Source organism: Aquarana catesbeiana, linkage group LG01, assembly GCF_042186555.1.
Source record: "Aquarana catesbeiana isolate 2022-GZ linkage group LG01, ASM4218655v1, whole genome shotgun sequence".
In the NCBI taxonomy this organism is placed as follows: Eukaryota; Metazoa; Chordata; class Amphibia; order Anura; family Ranidae; genus Aquarana; species Aquarana catesbeiana.
This window is the reverse complement of record NC_133324.1, coordinates 446,330,875-446,346,223: the sequence shown is the minus strand read 5'-3', so window position 1 is coordinate 446,346,223 and position 15,349 is coordinate 446,330,875. Positions and strand designations below refer to the sequence as shown.

Sequence of the window (15,349 nt, the reverse complement as noted above, 5' to 3'; positions counted from 1 at the left end):
CCACATTTGCCACATAGTTGCCCAATGAAACAGTGCATTGAGGTCGGCCTGTAAATTGGAGACATCCTGTAAGAACGTTATTCCACTGCATAGCTTGGTGTCATCCACAAACACTGAAATGGTACTTTTAATCCCAGGCCCTATATCATTTATAAAGATATTAAAAAGTAAGGGTCCCAACACTGAACCTTGGAGTGCACCACTGATAACTTTAGACCATTCAGTAACAGGTCTTTAAAGAAAATTCCTGCACAGGCAAAGGGCAGGTTTTTTTTTCATGCTGGATTACTGCACAGATCTGGAAGACATGCATAAAGGGGCACTTAGGTTTATATACCAATATACTGTACATGACTCTTGTATGAAGACATTGTCAGGGGACAAACACCACTTTTCTTGCGGTATGGCTCTTTAAAAGGTTTAAAAGTCCTGCAGCCAGTTTCTGTAGCTTCACTGAAACATGTGGCAGATTCAGGCAGTTTCATATTACAAAGTGGTGCTATTAGGCACTAAACTAAAAGATTTCCTTCAGTTCATAGATAACAAAACTTGAGATAATTAAGGCCTCATGTCCACTGCTGCTCCTAAACTTTAGGAGCAATTGGGAGTTTTTTTTTCAACTGCCCCTGAACTCTCCTCTGATATATTATCTGTACATGTACACATGGTCGTTTACAGTCGTTTCTAGTAGTTGAGTTTAGAGGCATTTTTTTTAACGCAAAAAAATGCGTTTAGAAGCTGAGTTTACAGCCATTTCAAGAGCTAAACAAGGTAACTCGCGTTTAGCCGCGTTTCGTTTACAGGCGTTTTTCATTTTTGGCTATTTAAAAAAAAATTGTATTTATTTTCGAAAAATGCTTTTAAACGCAAACGCAGCAAAACGCCTCTAATTTTGGCATGTAAACGCAGCAAAACGGGCGTTTTAAATGTGGGTTACTATCTGTCAAGTTAAATCGTTCAGGAGAGTTTGTAAAAATTTCCCTGTGTACATGAAGCCTAAGACCATTTGTAAGTTGTTGTACAGAAACCAATAGAGTGGCTGTCTATGCTTTTTAGTAGGCAGCATATTTGCCACCGGGATCCTCATCCTTCCGCCCCCCAACTTTCACTGGTTGGTAAGCACATCTTCAGACAACAGCCTTGTGTGGGACTCCTTTCCCATCAGGTCTGTTCTCCTTGTTGACAGCTGGCAGTGGCCTGCCTGGCTAAGGAATCTGACCACTGCCTGCTATACTAGTGTTTCTGAATCCCCATCAGGTTCCGCCAACCTAGCTACAAAACCGCTCCATTGCTGCACTGTATACGTGATAGAGCTGCACAATTAATCGTTAAAAAAATGTGATCTCGATTCACCTCCCCTGACATCTCTCTTGCCAATTCTTTCATATAAACCAGTGGAGAGACTTTAGCTGCTCACTCAGCTGTCAAAAGAAAGCATCTGGGCATTCTGCCAAGTCTTTTAATTTGAAACATTGTAACTAAGCTTCCTTCTTAGATCAAAGGGATAGAACTTCTGTGTAAATAGATAATCTGGGCAGTCTGCCAAGTTTTCAAGTGTAAATGCAGGAAGTTTAACCACTTAAAGTCTAAGTCTAAATCTAATCTTTCTAGAAAATTACTTGGAACCCCCAAACATTATATATATTTTAGCAGAGACCCTAGGGAATAAAATGGCAATTGCTGCAATGTTTTATGTCACACTGTATTTGCCCAGCGGTCTTTCAAATGCAATTGTTTGGGAAAACATACACTTCAATGAATTAAAAAAAAAAAGCGAAACAGTAAAGTTAGCCCAATTTTTTTTGTTTTAATGTGAAAGATGATGTTACGCCGCGAGAATCGTGAGAGAATCGCGCAGCTCTAATACGTGACGACTGTAGCGGCAGGAAGGGAGCTCAGCTGCACTGAGGATGGAGTGTATGGACATACTGGCCTTATTGCACCTCCACACGAGGTGCTTGCCACATATTTATGTACCTGTTTCCAACTGATGTGTTGTGCAGAGGCATGACGGAATTCTAAAGAGTGTCATTTATGAATTCCCCTGTATTTGTTTTTGTCCAGATTTCAGCTTTAACCATGCAGCCTACTGGACCGATGAAGGCATTTGCTTTGTTACAAATGTAACCTCAAGTTCAAGTTTACTTTCAACATTAGTATGTTAATTTTCTTTCTTTGTAGGTTTGTTACAGAGTGGTAATGCAGCTGTGTGGCATTTGGGAGAACCCTGCTTTGGCAGTAAAAGTCTTCATTGAGATGAAGAATGCTGGAATACAGCCTAATGCAATAACATATGGTTACTACAACAAGGTATGTTTTCTGATTTAAAAAAAAAAAAAGTGTTTTATTTTGTTTTTCATAGTGCAGAGTACATGTCATACAGTATACAGTAGGAAAAGGAGTGAAACAATTGTCATCTCACAATGTGTTGTACAGTACAATATATACAAATCTGTGCATGGTTCTATCACCATAAATTACATATAATGACAAATACGAGAAAAAAAAAAGAGTAAGAAGGAACAAACTCAAAAAGAAGAAGAGGAGAAAAAAAAACAATAGTCATATTAGTCCATACATATCCTCAGGGCCCTGAGGACATGTAGTACCTGAACGATTACCTTGACCCACCAAAGTCACCAGTACCATATAGTGTTGCATGCTACACAAGGTCTTCTCGGCCACTAATCTAGGGCTTTGTGACCCCCTATCCTTGTAGGAGTCTCTCTTTGATCAGTTGATGCGGTGCAAATCCTGGGTCATCTAACCAAGCCTGCCACATTGCATAAAATTTGCATGGTGCGTTTCTGTGTTATGTTCGTTTTTCTCTTATCAGTAGTTTGTTAACCTGTTCAACCCATTGTTGCCTGGTGGGTACCCTGGGGACTATCCAAAATTGTGCAATCAGTTTACGTGCAACATACAGCAGACGAAGGACCGCTGTATTGAGCTCATGGGGTTAGCGTCTCCTCATCTAGCACACCCAGCAGACACACCACAGGGTTTCGTGGGATAATAGTAGTATAGACCTGGGATATTATGTGAAGGACTTCTTTCCAATAGCGGAAGAGTTTGGGGCATTTCCAGAGCATGTGTATGAGGTCACCATGATCCCTCACACACTTTGGGCAGAGGGGTGTGTCACGTGCTCCCCACTTATGGAGCTGCACCGGTGTCCTATATGCCCGGTGCAACAGGTATAGGTGAGACGTTTTTTGAGAAGCGGATACTGAGACCAAGGAGGCGAGGCAAAGATTTCATGTCTCCCCGTTCATGGTCCCCACATCCTCCTTCCATTTACGCCTGCATGGCAGACCGGAGGCATCTTGGATTGCATTGAGGATAGTGTTATAACATCTACAACAATATTTTGTACTTTTTGCTATAATAAACATCCCCTTTTTTTTAAAAAAAAGCTAAATTTTCTCAGTTTAGGCCGATATGTATACTTCTACATATTTTTGGTAAAAAAAATCGCAATAAGCGTATATTGATTGGTTTGCGCAAAAGTTATAGCGTCTACAAAATAGGGGATAGATTTTAACATTATAACACTTTTATTATTTTTTTTTTTTTGTTACTAGTAAAAGCAGAGATCTTTGATTTTTATCATGGCTGCGACATTATGGCGGACATATTGGACAATGCTGACACATTTTTGGGACCATTGGAATTAATACAGCGATCAGTGCTATAAAAATGCATTGATTACTGTAAAAATGTCACTGGCAGTGAAGGGGTTAACAATAGGGGTGGCGATCAAGGGGTTAACTGTGTTCCCTGGGAGGTGATTCTAATTGAAGGGGGAGTGGACTAATTAGAGGAAGTGATAGATCGTGGTTCCTAGCTAATATTAACACACGATCTGTCACTCCTCTCAGAACAGAACACGGATTTGTGTGTTTACACACACACTTCCGCGTTCAGTCCCTCGTGCTTGCGATCGCTCGTGGCCGGTGGTCATCGCGGCCACGAGCATCGGCACCCCTGCTGCTTATCCCAATCCCACGAGCCAACATGTAGCTATGACGGCTCACACAGGGGAGCCAACCTGCCACAGTATAACTGCGGCGACTGGTCAGGAAGCGGTTAAGAAGTTCTCTGTAGTTCAGGTTTCGCTATAAGAGGGTGTGTGCCAGGAAGACCCGTATTCCCAGAATCCGTTTGGTATAAGACCATGGTGTCTTTAAAAGGAGTGTAGTGGAGGCCCCAGGTTCTAAGTGCATGTATCCCTCTTCCAAGCATGTTAGTGCTGTGGTGTTTTCATTTGTTGTGGTCGGAAGCCAGCGGATTGGATCCGATGAGTCTATCAGTCCCCCCCACCCCCCCCACCCCCGGCTGTTTTAGCTGGGAAGCGAGGTAATAGGCTCTAGAATGGGGGACCGCCAGTCCCCCCTCATCCTTGTTGTTATATTGTAATGTCAATAAGTTAATTTTGGCTGTCTTTTTGCGCCAGATCAGTTCCCTAAACTGGGAGTCTATCCTGTCAAACCATCGTCGGGGTATTCAAACCGGGGACTTGTTAAATACGTACAGTAATTGGGGTGCCCATACCATTTTTATGAGATTCTGCCTTCTACTGATAACGGTAGTTTGCACCAAGCATTGCATTTGTCACGGAATTTGTTAAGTACAGGGGTTAGATGGAGAGGTATGTATTGAGATAGATCCGGGGAAACCTGAATGCCTAAATATCGAAAGGAGGATACCTGTATCATTTCTGCACAGTCAGGCAAGGGGGCCTTTATGGGGTCTATTGGCATTAGCACTGACTTATTCCAATTAATGGAGACGTCAGATAGCTCACCAAAGGCCTTGATAAGAGCCATGACTGCGCGCAGCGATTCCTGTGTATCACCCAGATACAGTAGTGTGTCCTCGGCATACAGTGACACCACGTCTGTGCCTGTGATGCACTTGAACCCGACTATGTTGTGGCCCCCCCAAATTCGCAACGCAAGAGGTTCTAGGGCCAGGGAAAACAGCAGGGGCGATAATGGGCACCCCTGTCTGGTGCCCCGAAACAGCGGAAAGGGCTCCGATAGTTCCCCGTTAACCCTGATCCTGGCCGATGGTTGGGCGTACAGTAACTGGACCCATCTATTGAAATTTGCACCTAGGCCTATATGATCCAACACCTTCCACAGGTAAAGCCACTCGACACTGTCGAAGGCCTTAGCTGTGTCCAGTGAGAAAATAGCTTGATTTCCAGTGTTGTCAACAGGGAGCTGCAAGTTTAGCAAGAGCCTCCGAATGTTTTGGCCCGTGGATCTAGTGGGGATGAACCCTGACTGGTCTCTGTGCACCAACTTGTGTATCACCTGGGCCAGTCTGGTTGCTAACACTCGGGCCAGTAGTTTGACATCTGTCGTGAGCAAGAAAATGGGTCTGTATGAGTCTGGTAGAGTAGCGTCTTTGCCTGGTTTCAGAAGTACAATAATGATTGCCACATTCATGGAATTGGGCAAGGTTCCCTCTTTCAGTGCCTCATTATAGACCTGCAATAGCGTGGGTAGCAGTGTGCCTGCATGATGCCTGTAGACCTCAGACGGAATGCCATCAGCCCCTGGGGATTTATTGTTGTGAGTTTGTGCTAGGGCCGTGGCTAATTCTTCCTCCGTTAGCGGGGCAGCGTCCAAGGTCGAGAGGCAGGGCAGTGCACATTTTTCCAGAAATCCCTCAATTTTCTTTTCTGTGGGCTACACTTTAGATGTATAAAGATCAGCATAGAACAACCTAAAGATTTGCACCACTGTAGCAGTCTGGGATTGGGCATGATCATCACAGATGGCCGAAACAAGAGAGGTGGGTCTCTGTGCATGCGCTAGTAATGTGCCCAGTAAACTCCCCATCCTCAAAATTGGATTGTTGCAAGAAAAATCTTTTGTTTTCAGCCAGCTGCAGCGCCAGTTGTCTGGACATGGACTGTGCCCCCAGCCAAGCTCTCCTTGTGTCCTCTGTAGGATTAGCAATATATTTATCCTCGGATTTCCTGACCGTTTTGCTTCCCAAGCTTTCGTGTTTGTTTTAATCTGATTTATTATTTTAATAAATTGACCCCTCATATAGGCCTTGGTACCATCCCATACAACATTTAAATTGGCTGAGTTTAGATTATGCTGAATAAAGAGTTTCAGCAGCTCTCGCATGGGGTCGGGTTCGGGAACAAAGAAAGCCAAAAGGTGTTAAGTTTCCAGCATGTACGTTTAGTGGTGGTAGGCAATGAGATAGTCACCCAAAACGAGGAGTGATCAGATATGTGTCTGTTGCCTTAATCTGAGGCTACAACCAGTGAGAGTAGTACATTATTAACTAAGCCAAGGTCTATCCTGGACAAACTCCCATGCACGGCTGAGCAACATGAGTAAGCCAGCGAAAGAGGTAAGTTCCTCCTTTTGCTTGGGGATATGTTGGAGTGTGCGGGTAGTTTGTCCCATTGATGATTTATATACTGTCCCTGACAAAAGTCTTGTCGCTTCTCTATTTTGTAGAAACTCCTTCTATTAACCTGACTTTTAATTAATCAATTGGTGTTAGAAATAGCTCATATGAAAAGCTAAAGCCCTCCCAAATGATGTTTAATGCACTGAAATAAATTAGTTTCACTGAAAAAAGATTTATCATTTAATCAAGACAGACAGGTCAAATTTTGGCAAGACAAAAGTTTTGTCGCCTATACAGAAATTGAACAACTTTACTGAAAATCCAAAAATATGTCAGCAAATTAAGTAGTGGTGCTGTGAGATCCAAATTTAATATCTTGTATGACTTCCATGAGCTTGAAGGACAGCATCCATGCGATTTGGCAAGGATTCATACAATTTATTGATGAAGTCATCAGGAATAGCAAAGAAAACAGTCTTGCATGCCTCCCAGAGTTCATCAATATTCTTTGGTTTTGTCTTCCATCTTTCATCCTACACCACATATACTCAATGATGTTCATGTCTGGTGACTGGGCTGGCCAATCCTGGAGCATCTTGCTCTTTTTTGCCTTAAGGAACTTTGATGTGGAGATGGAAGTATGCGATGGAGCACCATCCTGCTGCAAAATTTGGCCTTTTTTATGGTTGGGAATATAAGAGGTAGCTCAGATTTCTTGGTATTTTAGACTATTGATGTTGCCTTCCACCCTGCAGATCCCTCGCACACCCCCATACTGGATGTAACCCCAGACCATGATTTTGCCTCCACCAAACTTCACTGTTTTCTGGGTAAATCTCGGCTCCATGCGGGTTCCAGTAGGTCTCCTGCAATATTTGCGGCAACTGTGGTGTAATTCAACAGAAGATCTATCTGAAAAATCCACCTTCTGCCACTTTTCCAGAGTCCATCCTTTTAGCAGGCTGTGGCCCTTGGCAAATGCTACACGGTTTTTCTTTTGTTTAGTGCTGGCTTATGGGCACTGATTCGACCATGGAGGCCATTTCAAGACAGAATCCGACAAACTGTTCTGATTGACACAGGGACTTCAGGTGACCAGGTCTCGTGGAGCTCTGCTGCAGTGGAAAATGGGCTGGCCTTGGATTTTCGAACCAACAAACGGTCCTCTCAAGCAGTTGTCTTGCGGGGTCAGCCTGACCTGGCCTTGTCCAAAACGTCTCCAGTCTCTTCAAATCTTTTTTTTATCCTCTGAACTTGACACTGAGACACATTGAAGGTGTCTGCCACATCAGCAGTAGATCTGGTCTTCAGCCTCTTGATAATCAACACTTTAGTCCCCGGGTGAATCTTAGGCATGTTTGCAGAGGTCTAGTTGCAGTTGAGAAGGTCTAGTGTACTGGTGTTCTTTTTATACACACCTGAGACCTAACTGATCCATTATTAGTCACAGGTGAAGCTTATATAACAAGGCGACAACACTTATGTCTTGGCAAAAATTGACTCAATGGGCTTTACCAAGCTGTGAATATTAGAATACTTTTTGTCAGTTTCGTTTTGCACTGAAACATAAGCTGTTGGGATTAAAATGACCCATTTCTTGTAACAAAATCTTGATTAGAAATATTTTAGCGGCACTTCAGGTCAGTTTGTACACAAGCGACAAGACTTTTGTCAGGGACTGTAATTGTTGTAATCGCCCACTGCCAGGAGTGGTACATCCGGAAATTGGGACATAAATCTTGCCAAGCACCTGAGGATCTCGGACGAGAACGGCGGTGGTATATATATCCCAGCCACTCTACATAGCAAGCCAGAGACCGTGCACAGTAGGAATACATATCCCCCCCCCCAAGTCTTTAAGCTTTTGAGAGCAATGAAACTGAATATACTGACGTATCAAAATACTTTCTCCTCTAGAGTATGCAGATTAGGTTGAGTGAAATTGGGTGCCATATACTCGGGGGGGGTCAAAGCTGGGTGTAGAGTCAGGGGAGAAATGGGTCTCTTGTAAACGTACTATACTTTACCCCACGGATTTAAGGTGTCTAAGGACTGCCAATCTTTTCACAGGGCTGCTCAGTCCCCGAACATTCCAGGACAACATTTTTAAAGTTTGCCGCCATATGGAGGTACAGTGATCAGGAGCGTGGCCATGCCAGTCTAGTATGCATGGTATATATTTACAACAAAGTCAAAAAAAGCATACATGTTTTTCTTTATAATGGAGTTACCTTGAATGCATGTGGTCAGTTCGATAGAGTCCATATTAATGGAGGCCCAGGGTTGGAATACTGGTGGGTCTCAATAGAAGTAATAAACATAACAAACTGGATAAAAGAAGAAGAAAGAAACACGTCAAAGGTATTTTAAAGTTTGGAGCCAACCAGGCTGAAGTGTAAATTTCCCGCATAGATACTTCTTGCGGGGGGGTGGGGGGGCCAGTGGAAACTCCCGCAATAAGAAATTCCGGATGGTAGTTGGGGTTTCATTTCCGCAGAGTGCGTGTTCTCCTTTATCCGCCTTGGCTAGGAGGAATAATGAAAGAAAAGGAGGGGGGGGGGGCACCTCAACCTTCTGCCCCCTCCCAAAACCTCTGTTAGATAGGGTGATGGACCATCAAGCATGAGCTGAACGTTGCGGTCTGGCATCTTTAAGTGCTCTGTCCTCACGGTCTAACCATTGTGCTGCAATGTTAGGTCGATCAAAAAAATGTATCTCTCCCAATGCGACCACCCTAAGGCGGGCAGGGTATAGCATTGCATATTGCAGGTTAAGCTCTCTGAGCCTTTTTTTCAACTCGATAAACTTTGCACGTTGCTTTTGCAGCTCTGCCGAAAAATCTGGGAATAATGACACCTTGGAGTTGTCAATAGCCATAGCCCCGCTCATGGTTCTGGCTTTGGAGAGAATCGCGTCCCTGTCCTTGTAGTTCAGCAGTTTGGTTAGAAATGGGTGGGGATGGTTGCCCGATGGTAAAGGGCGTGCTGGTACCCTGTGTGTCAACGGCAAATAGAGGTGAGAAAGCGTCCTTACCAAAAGTGGAGAGAAGCCATTGTTTTATGAAAGCAATAGGGTTTTTGCCCTCGGCCCTCTGAGGGATGCCCAGGGCGTGCACATTATTGCGCCTTAATGCGATTTTTCCAAATCATCTAAGCGCGGCATGTTGTGCTGTAAGGTGGCAGTTATATTTCAGGTCCCTTTGCATGGGAGCCATGTCATTCTCCACTGTGCTCATTCTGCCTTCCCAGGCAGAGGTCCGCTCTCTTAGTTTCTGCATGTCATGGCGCACATTTGAGATTTCTGCCTTCACCCCTTTGATTTAATCAGAAAGGGCTTTAATAGACAGATTATAGGATGTTACGGCCGAGAAAATATCTGTGGGTGGGTTCTTCATCCTCTATACCCGGGGAGGCTGCCTGTGGCCCAGTAAAAAGTCTCTAGGTGTACTCACTGTGTTCCACTAAGGGGACAATCCGCCTGCATCCTCCAGCGGGACGGTGTCATCTGCTTCCAAATGGCCCCCTAAGGCTTCTCCTGGGGTAGGTACAGCAGGTAGGGTGTCTTTGTGGGTCTTTCCTCCGAAGAGAAGCTTCTGTGCAGCCTCCTTGTATTTTTCTTTAGAGAAGCGCTGTGACCCGGCGCCATCTTGGCTGGGATCATCCACAGGGCCTTTACCTTCTTTAAGCCTTCTGGACATGTTTGTGGCAACAACGGAGGAGTGTTCGTGTGGCTCGCCATTACGGGGGGTACTGGTACTGTGTGGTGTGGGTTCGGTTCGGTCGGATTATAGTATATAGCAGGATCTTTGCACGGATTATCGGTGGAGAGGGAGACAAACGCGGCCGTCTACATCTGCTACTTAGCCACGCCCCCAAGGTGTGTTTTTATACGCCTAAGGGATTTCGTTTTGTTGACACAGAATATTGCATTTTGTTTTCTATTTTTTTTTTTCTCATGCTCTGTCTTAAAGTGGTTGTAAACCCTTACATATACCCAGTGAAGAGAACAGCCTCAGATGATAGACAGAGATGAAACAAACCTTCCTACATAAGTTTTACATGTATATCTTCTGTCTTCAGCTTTATATACAGTTTAGAAAGTGCTCGTCCTGTTAGAATTTTATCTTCCTGATTCCCCTGTAGGAGTAGATTATTGCTAGACACTGTGAGACAGCTGATTGGAGGAAAGGCAAACGCCGCCTCCCCATACATGCAGAGGTTGCCTGTGAATAGTTTAGCTGACTGCTAATCCATTTATAGCAACCCCCTGACACACTTCAGACTCCCATCTCAGAGAGCTTGTCAAAAGTTTTCAGGCTGATAACAGAGGAACTGAGCAGGACAAAGCTACAGGACATAGTGCTTTGAAGAGAGATAAAAATAAAAACTGCAGATATGTGCCCAGCTCAAATTTCATGAATCTGGTTTACATCCACTGTAACCTACTGACAAATCTGGACTACTTTTGTTTCACTTTTACACACTAGCTTGTCTACATCTTGCTGTTAAATGACCAAGACTGATTTTAGGTTTAGGTTTTGGAGTGTTGCTTATAATTTTTCTGTGACTAATGTACTTATGATGAAGCAGCTGGGAGCCTACTTCACTGAATCCAAATAGATGATCACTGTAAGGGAATTACCATATAAAATGCTTTGTTTGTTCTTGCAGATTGCAAATTAAAGTGTTTTGTCTAAAGTATATTTCCTATTTTGTTGCAAGATTCCTCCATCTACACAAATGAGGTGGGTGGAAGATTCTACATGCCAGGACATTGTATTCTGACAGCAGGACAGCTGCTGTCAGAACACGCTGATCAGCGGCTGAAGCCGTTATCCAGCATGTTCTTTCGACAGAAGTTGATCAAGCAATCGACTGTCGAGCAGGGGATGGCCACACACTGATCAAAATTGTGTTCTAATGTCTTTGAAGCTGCTGTTACTGTAGCTCTTGAGAGGCTCAGGATTTTTTATTTTTTGAGCCGTACTGTTGGAGATTTCCCCTTACGTTTTGTCTGGCTAAACGTTTTTAGGACAGGAATTGAGGGTAAACCTCTCTCTCAAATAGAGCTCTTGTGAAATCTGCAAAAAACTGACAAGGGTTCTAAACCTTCCCCACTCCAAAACAATGACTTTGCATGCATACCTTCCTGTTTTTTATTGCTGTCTGTATCCCCATTGGAGAGATTTGCCTTGGTGACCATTATTTAAGAGTGAAAGAAAATCCCAAATTTAGATTTTTTTTTTTTTATCGCAGCAGAAATAGAGGGGACATAATTCCTTTACTTTGGAGGAATTTCCACTAATTTCCTGATGTTGCTATGAGACAGGATGTGAAGAAAAATCTTCCCCACTGGTAGACAGATGTAAAACTGGCAAGAGTTATTGCCTTCATTTGCACTATTCAAAATGGAAAAAAAAAGTTTTGGCTTTAGTTCTGCTTTAAGTGCAGTATTGTATTGTACCCATGGATGCTGTTTTAATAGGTACTTTTCCTTTTCACTTGATTTTAGGTTGTCCTGGTGACCCCCTGGCCAAGCAGTAACCGCAGTGGGAATTTTTTGTGGACAAAAGTCCGAAATGTGATATTTGGATTATCCCAGTTTCGCAACCCGATGAAAAAGGCAAAGGCAGGATCTAGGTCCTTCTCAGTACCAGGTAAAATAATTATACATACAATATACACAATGCCAACTTGAGCATGTAATTTGTACTCTTTGAATTTGGATTACAGTAGCAAGGTTTTTCCAGAAATGCTGCATAATGTACAGGTATTCTGCGATACTAACCACGAAAATATTGTCAAGCATTTTTATTTTGCATGTGAACTTGAAGGAGAATTCATTCTAAATAAATTGTGTTCCAATTCCTTTGAAACTGTTGTTACTGTAGTTCTTAAAGAGGAAGCAAACTCTGATGGGTTTTACTTCCTCTTTATTCCCCTGTAAAGTAAAAGCATCATGGGCTAGTATGCATCAGATACTAGCCCATTATGTTGCGCTTACCTGCAAATGAAGCCCGCGATGCCCCCGAGGTCCCCGCTGGTGGCTGTGTCCATCTTCACCCCCTCTTCCTTCCGGGGCCGTGGACTCTGGCTCTGTGACTGGCCGAAGTCGCATGATGTCACTCCCACGCATGCACACAGGAGCCGACAGTCACGGCACGAGCACTATAGAAACGGCATGTTCGTGCCCTTTCTTTAGTGCGCATGCGCCAATGACGTACATGTATATGACGCAAGCGTATATGGTAAATATCTCCTAAACTGTGCATATTTAGGAGATATTTCCAGTACCTACAGGTAAGCCTTATTATAGGCTTACCTGTAGGTAAAAGTGGTGTGTAAGGGTTTACAACCACTTTAAGAGGCTCTGGAATCCTGACTGTGCATATCTGTTACTTCCTATGGCAGCAGCTTTTTACAATTTAAAGTCCATGTATAAAATGTCAAATTTAAAGTGGTAGTAAACTTTATTCTACCACTTGTACCTACCGACAAACCTATAATACGGCTTACCTGTAGGTACTGTGAATATCTCCTAAACCTGCACAGTTTACCCTCATGTAGCCAAAACACACAAACTTGGAAGGAAGACCGGGTGAAGATGTCAGCCCTCTCATCGGTGACAGCGTGGCGCTGGAGGGCTTCGTTCTAAGGTAAGTCTCTCATAATGTGCTAGTATATGATGCATTCTAGCACATCATGACATTGCCTTGCAGGGAATTTTTTTTTCCATCCACTGTGGTTTACTACCGCTTTAAGAATTGTTTCCATTTGAAATCTTTGCAGGATGTAACATTTTGTTTATAGACATTGATAAGTAGGGTTGTCCCGATACCGATACTAGTATCGGTATCGGCACCGATACCGAGCATTTGCCCAAGTACTTGTACTCGGGCAAATGCTCCCGATGCTTCCCCCGATAACTAGAGGACAGCTGTGATCGGCTCGTGGGGGAGTTACAAGATTCTCCCCCAGCGGCTTTCACCAGCTTTAGTGACATACAGCGGTGATCGGTCACCGCTGACTGTCACTGCATCCTCCTCCATGCCCCCTCCATTCCTCTCTGCCTCTCCGCTGTCCCCTGCATTCCTCTCTCCTTATCTGTCCCCCTCCGTTCTCCCCCTCCGTTCCTCTCTCCTTATCTGTCCCCCTCCATTCTCCCCCTCCGTTCCTCTCTCCTTATCTGTCCCCCTCCGTTCCTCTCTCCTTATCTGTCCCCTGCATTCCTCTTTCCTTATCTGTCCCCTCAGTTCTCCCCCCTCAGTTCCTCCATCCCCCTCCTCCTTCCTTTGTGTATGGACAGAGTCAGCTGACTCTGTCCATTCACATAACTGAAACATTGTAATCTCTTGTGATTACAAAGTGTCAGTTTATGAATGGAGAGGAGCCGCTGTCTTCTCTCCATTCATTCTCAGTGCAGCTGACGCTGCAGAGAAAGGGACTGGGGAATCTCTATCCTCGGTCTCTTTCTCTGTCTCAAGGGGGAGATATCAGAGGTCTGTTAAGACTCCTGATATCTCACCAAAGCCCCCCAAAAGGGCTGATTAAAAAAAAAAAAAAAAACAATAAAGAATAAAAAAATATTATTGTAAAAAATAAAAATTGTAAAAAAAAACAAAAAAACACACACACATACAACGTTCACCCCCCCCCCCCAAAAAAAAATAGCAAAAAAAAACCTGTCATGTGACATTTTAAAAAAAGTATCGGTAATCGGTATCGGCGAGTACTTGAAAAAAAGTATCGGTACTTGTACTCGGTCCTAAAAATGTGGTATCGGGACAACCCTATTGATAAGAGAGCCGAATAAAAAATATTAAGGAATGTGCCTCACCCAAAACAATAAACATTAAATCATTTTCCAAGTACTTGACAGCAATGAACTTGAGGGAATACTCTGGAGAGCTGATGTCTGAAATAACAAAAGAATTTTGAAAGAAAGTTGCATTACAAAATCCACCACCGTTATAATTCTGGAAAATAATAAAGGGTAATTCAATTTTTAAGTTTTGCCTGTAGTGTAGCTAGCACATCTGGCACCCGGGGCTGGTCATTTTATTGCACCAAGAAAAATGGTATGCATCAATATAGTGGCGCCACGCCAAAACTGTGGGTGTGGTCAGATTGCATTAACAGTGGGAGGGGGGCCTAAATGGCCATATGCTTTAATGACTGTGCCACAAGCAAGTATGTAACAGACAGTACAAACCTCAGTACACTCATTTTAATAAAATAAAACTGTTCTATTGCATATCCCTTACTACACACAGCTAACCTTAAAGTTATATTAAAGTCTTGTTTTTTTGTTTTTAAATGGCAAACGTTTTATACTTGCCTGCTCTGTGTAATGATTTTGCACAGAGCAGCCTGGCTCCACCTCGTCTCGGGTCCCTCGCTGGTGCCCCTGGCCCCACCCTCCTTCGAGGTGCCCCCACAGAAAGCAGCTTGCTATGGGGGCATCCAAGCAGGCGCACTCCCACCTTCTTCGTCTTTTGATTGGCTCACTGGCTGTGATTGACATCCTGCTGCTGCCAAAAGCCAATCAGGAGTGCTAGTCCCCGGAGAATCAAGGCTCTCGTGGACATCGCTGGAATGAGAGGGGGCTCATTTAAGTATTAGGGGGGCTGCTGCACAAAGAAGGTTTTTTACTTTAAGGGCTCATTCAGACAGGCACTGAGACAGGTCCTCTACGCTGAGCCACTTTTTACTCCGTCTGCTTCCACCGGAGAGCTTCACCTATAGAAGTGGGTGCACAGATCCGAATGCCGACACTGTGTTTGGATACATGCATCCCTTACTGTCTGCGTGTCAAATTTTGATATTGACTATGTCCATGCAGCTGCTGCGTCATAATTTACTTTGACTGGACTGCCTGCACAGGGACGCACAGAACACCAAGTATCCCCACGCGGTACACGGCTATCACATTGGGCATGGACGCATATGCACCATGTAAATGAGGA

The 15,349-nt window shown here is 43.8% G+C and overlaps 1 protein-coding gene across 2 annotated transcripts in view; it reads left to right on the top strand.

Annotated features, from left to right (window-relative positions):
* The window catches only part of DENND4C (DENN domain containing 4C), a 245,983-nt gene that overhangs the window by 171,974 nt on the left and 58,660 nt on the right, over positions 1 to 15,349 (top strand). For both annotated transcript variants that reach the window (XM_073636528.1, XM_073636518.1), the window contains exons 18-19: positions 2,182 to 2,310; positions 11,896 to 12,040. In XM_073636528.1, coding sequence (XP_073492629.1) covers positions 2,182 to 2,310; positions 11,896 to 12,040 — 274 coding nt within the window. The remainder of the gene's footprint in view (positions 1 to 2,181; positions 2,311 to 11,895; positions 12,041 to 15,349) is intronic.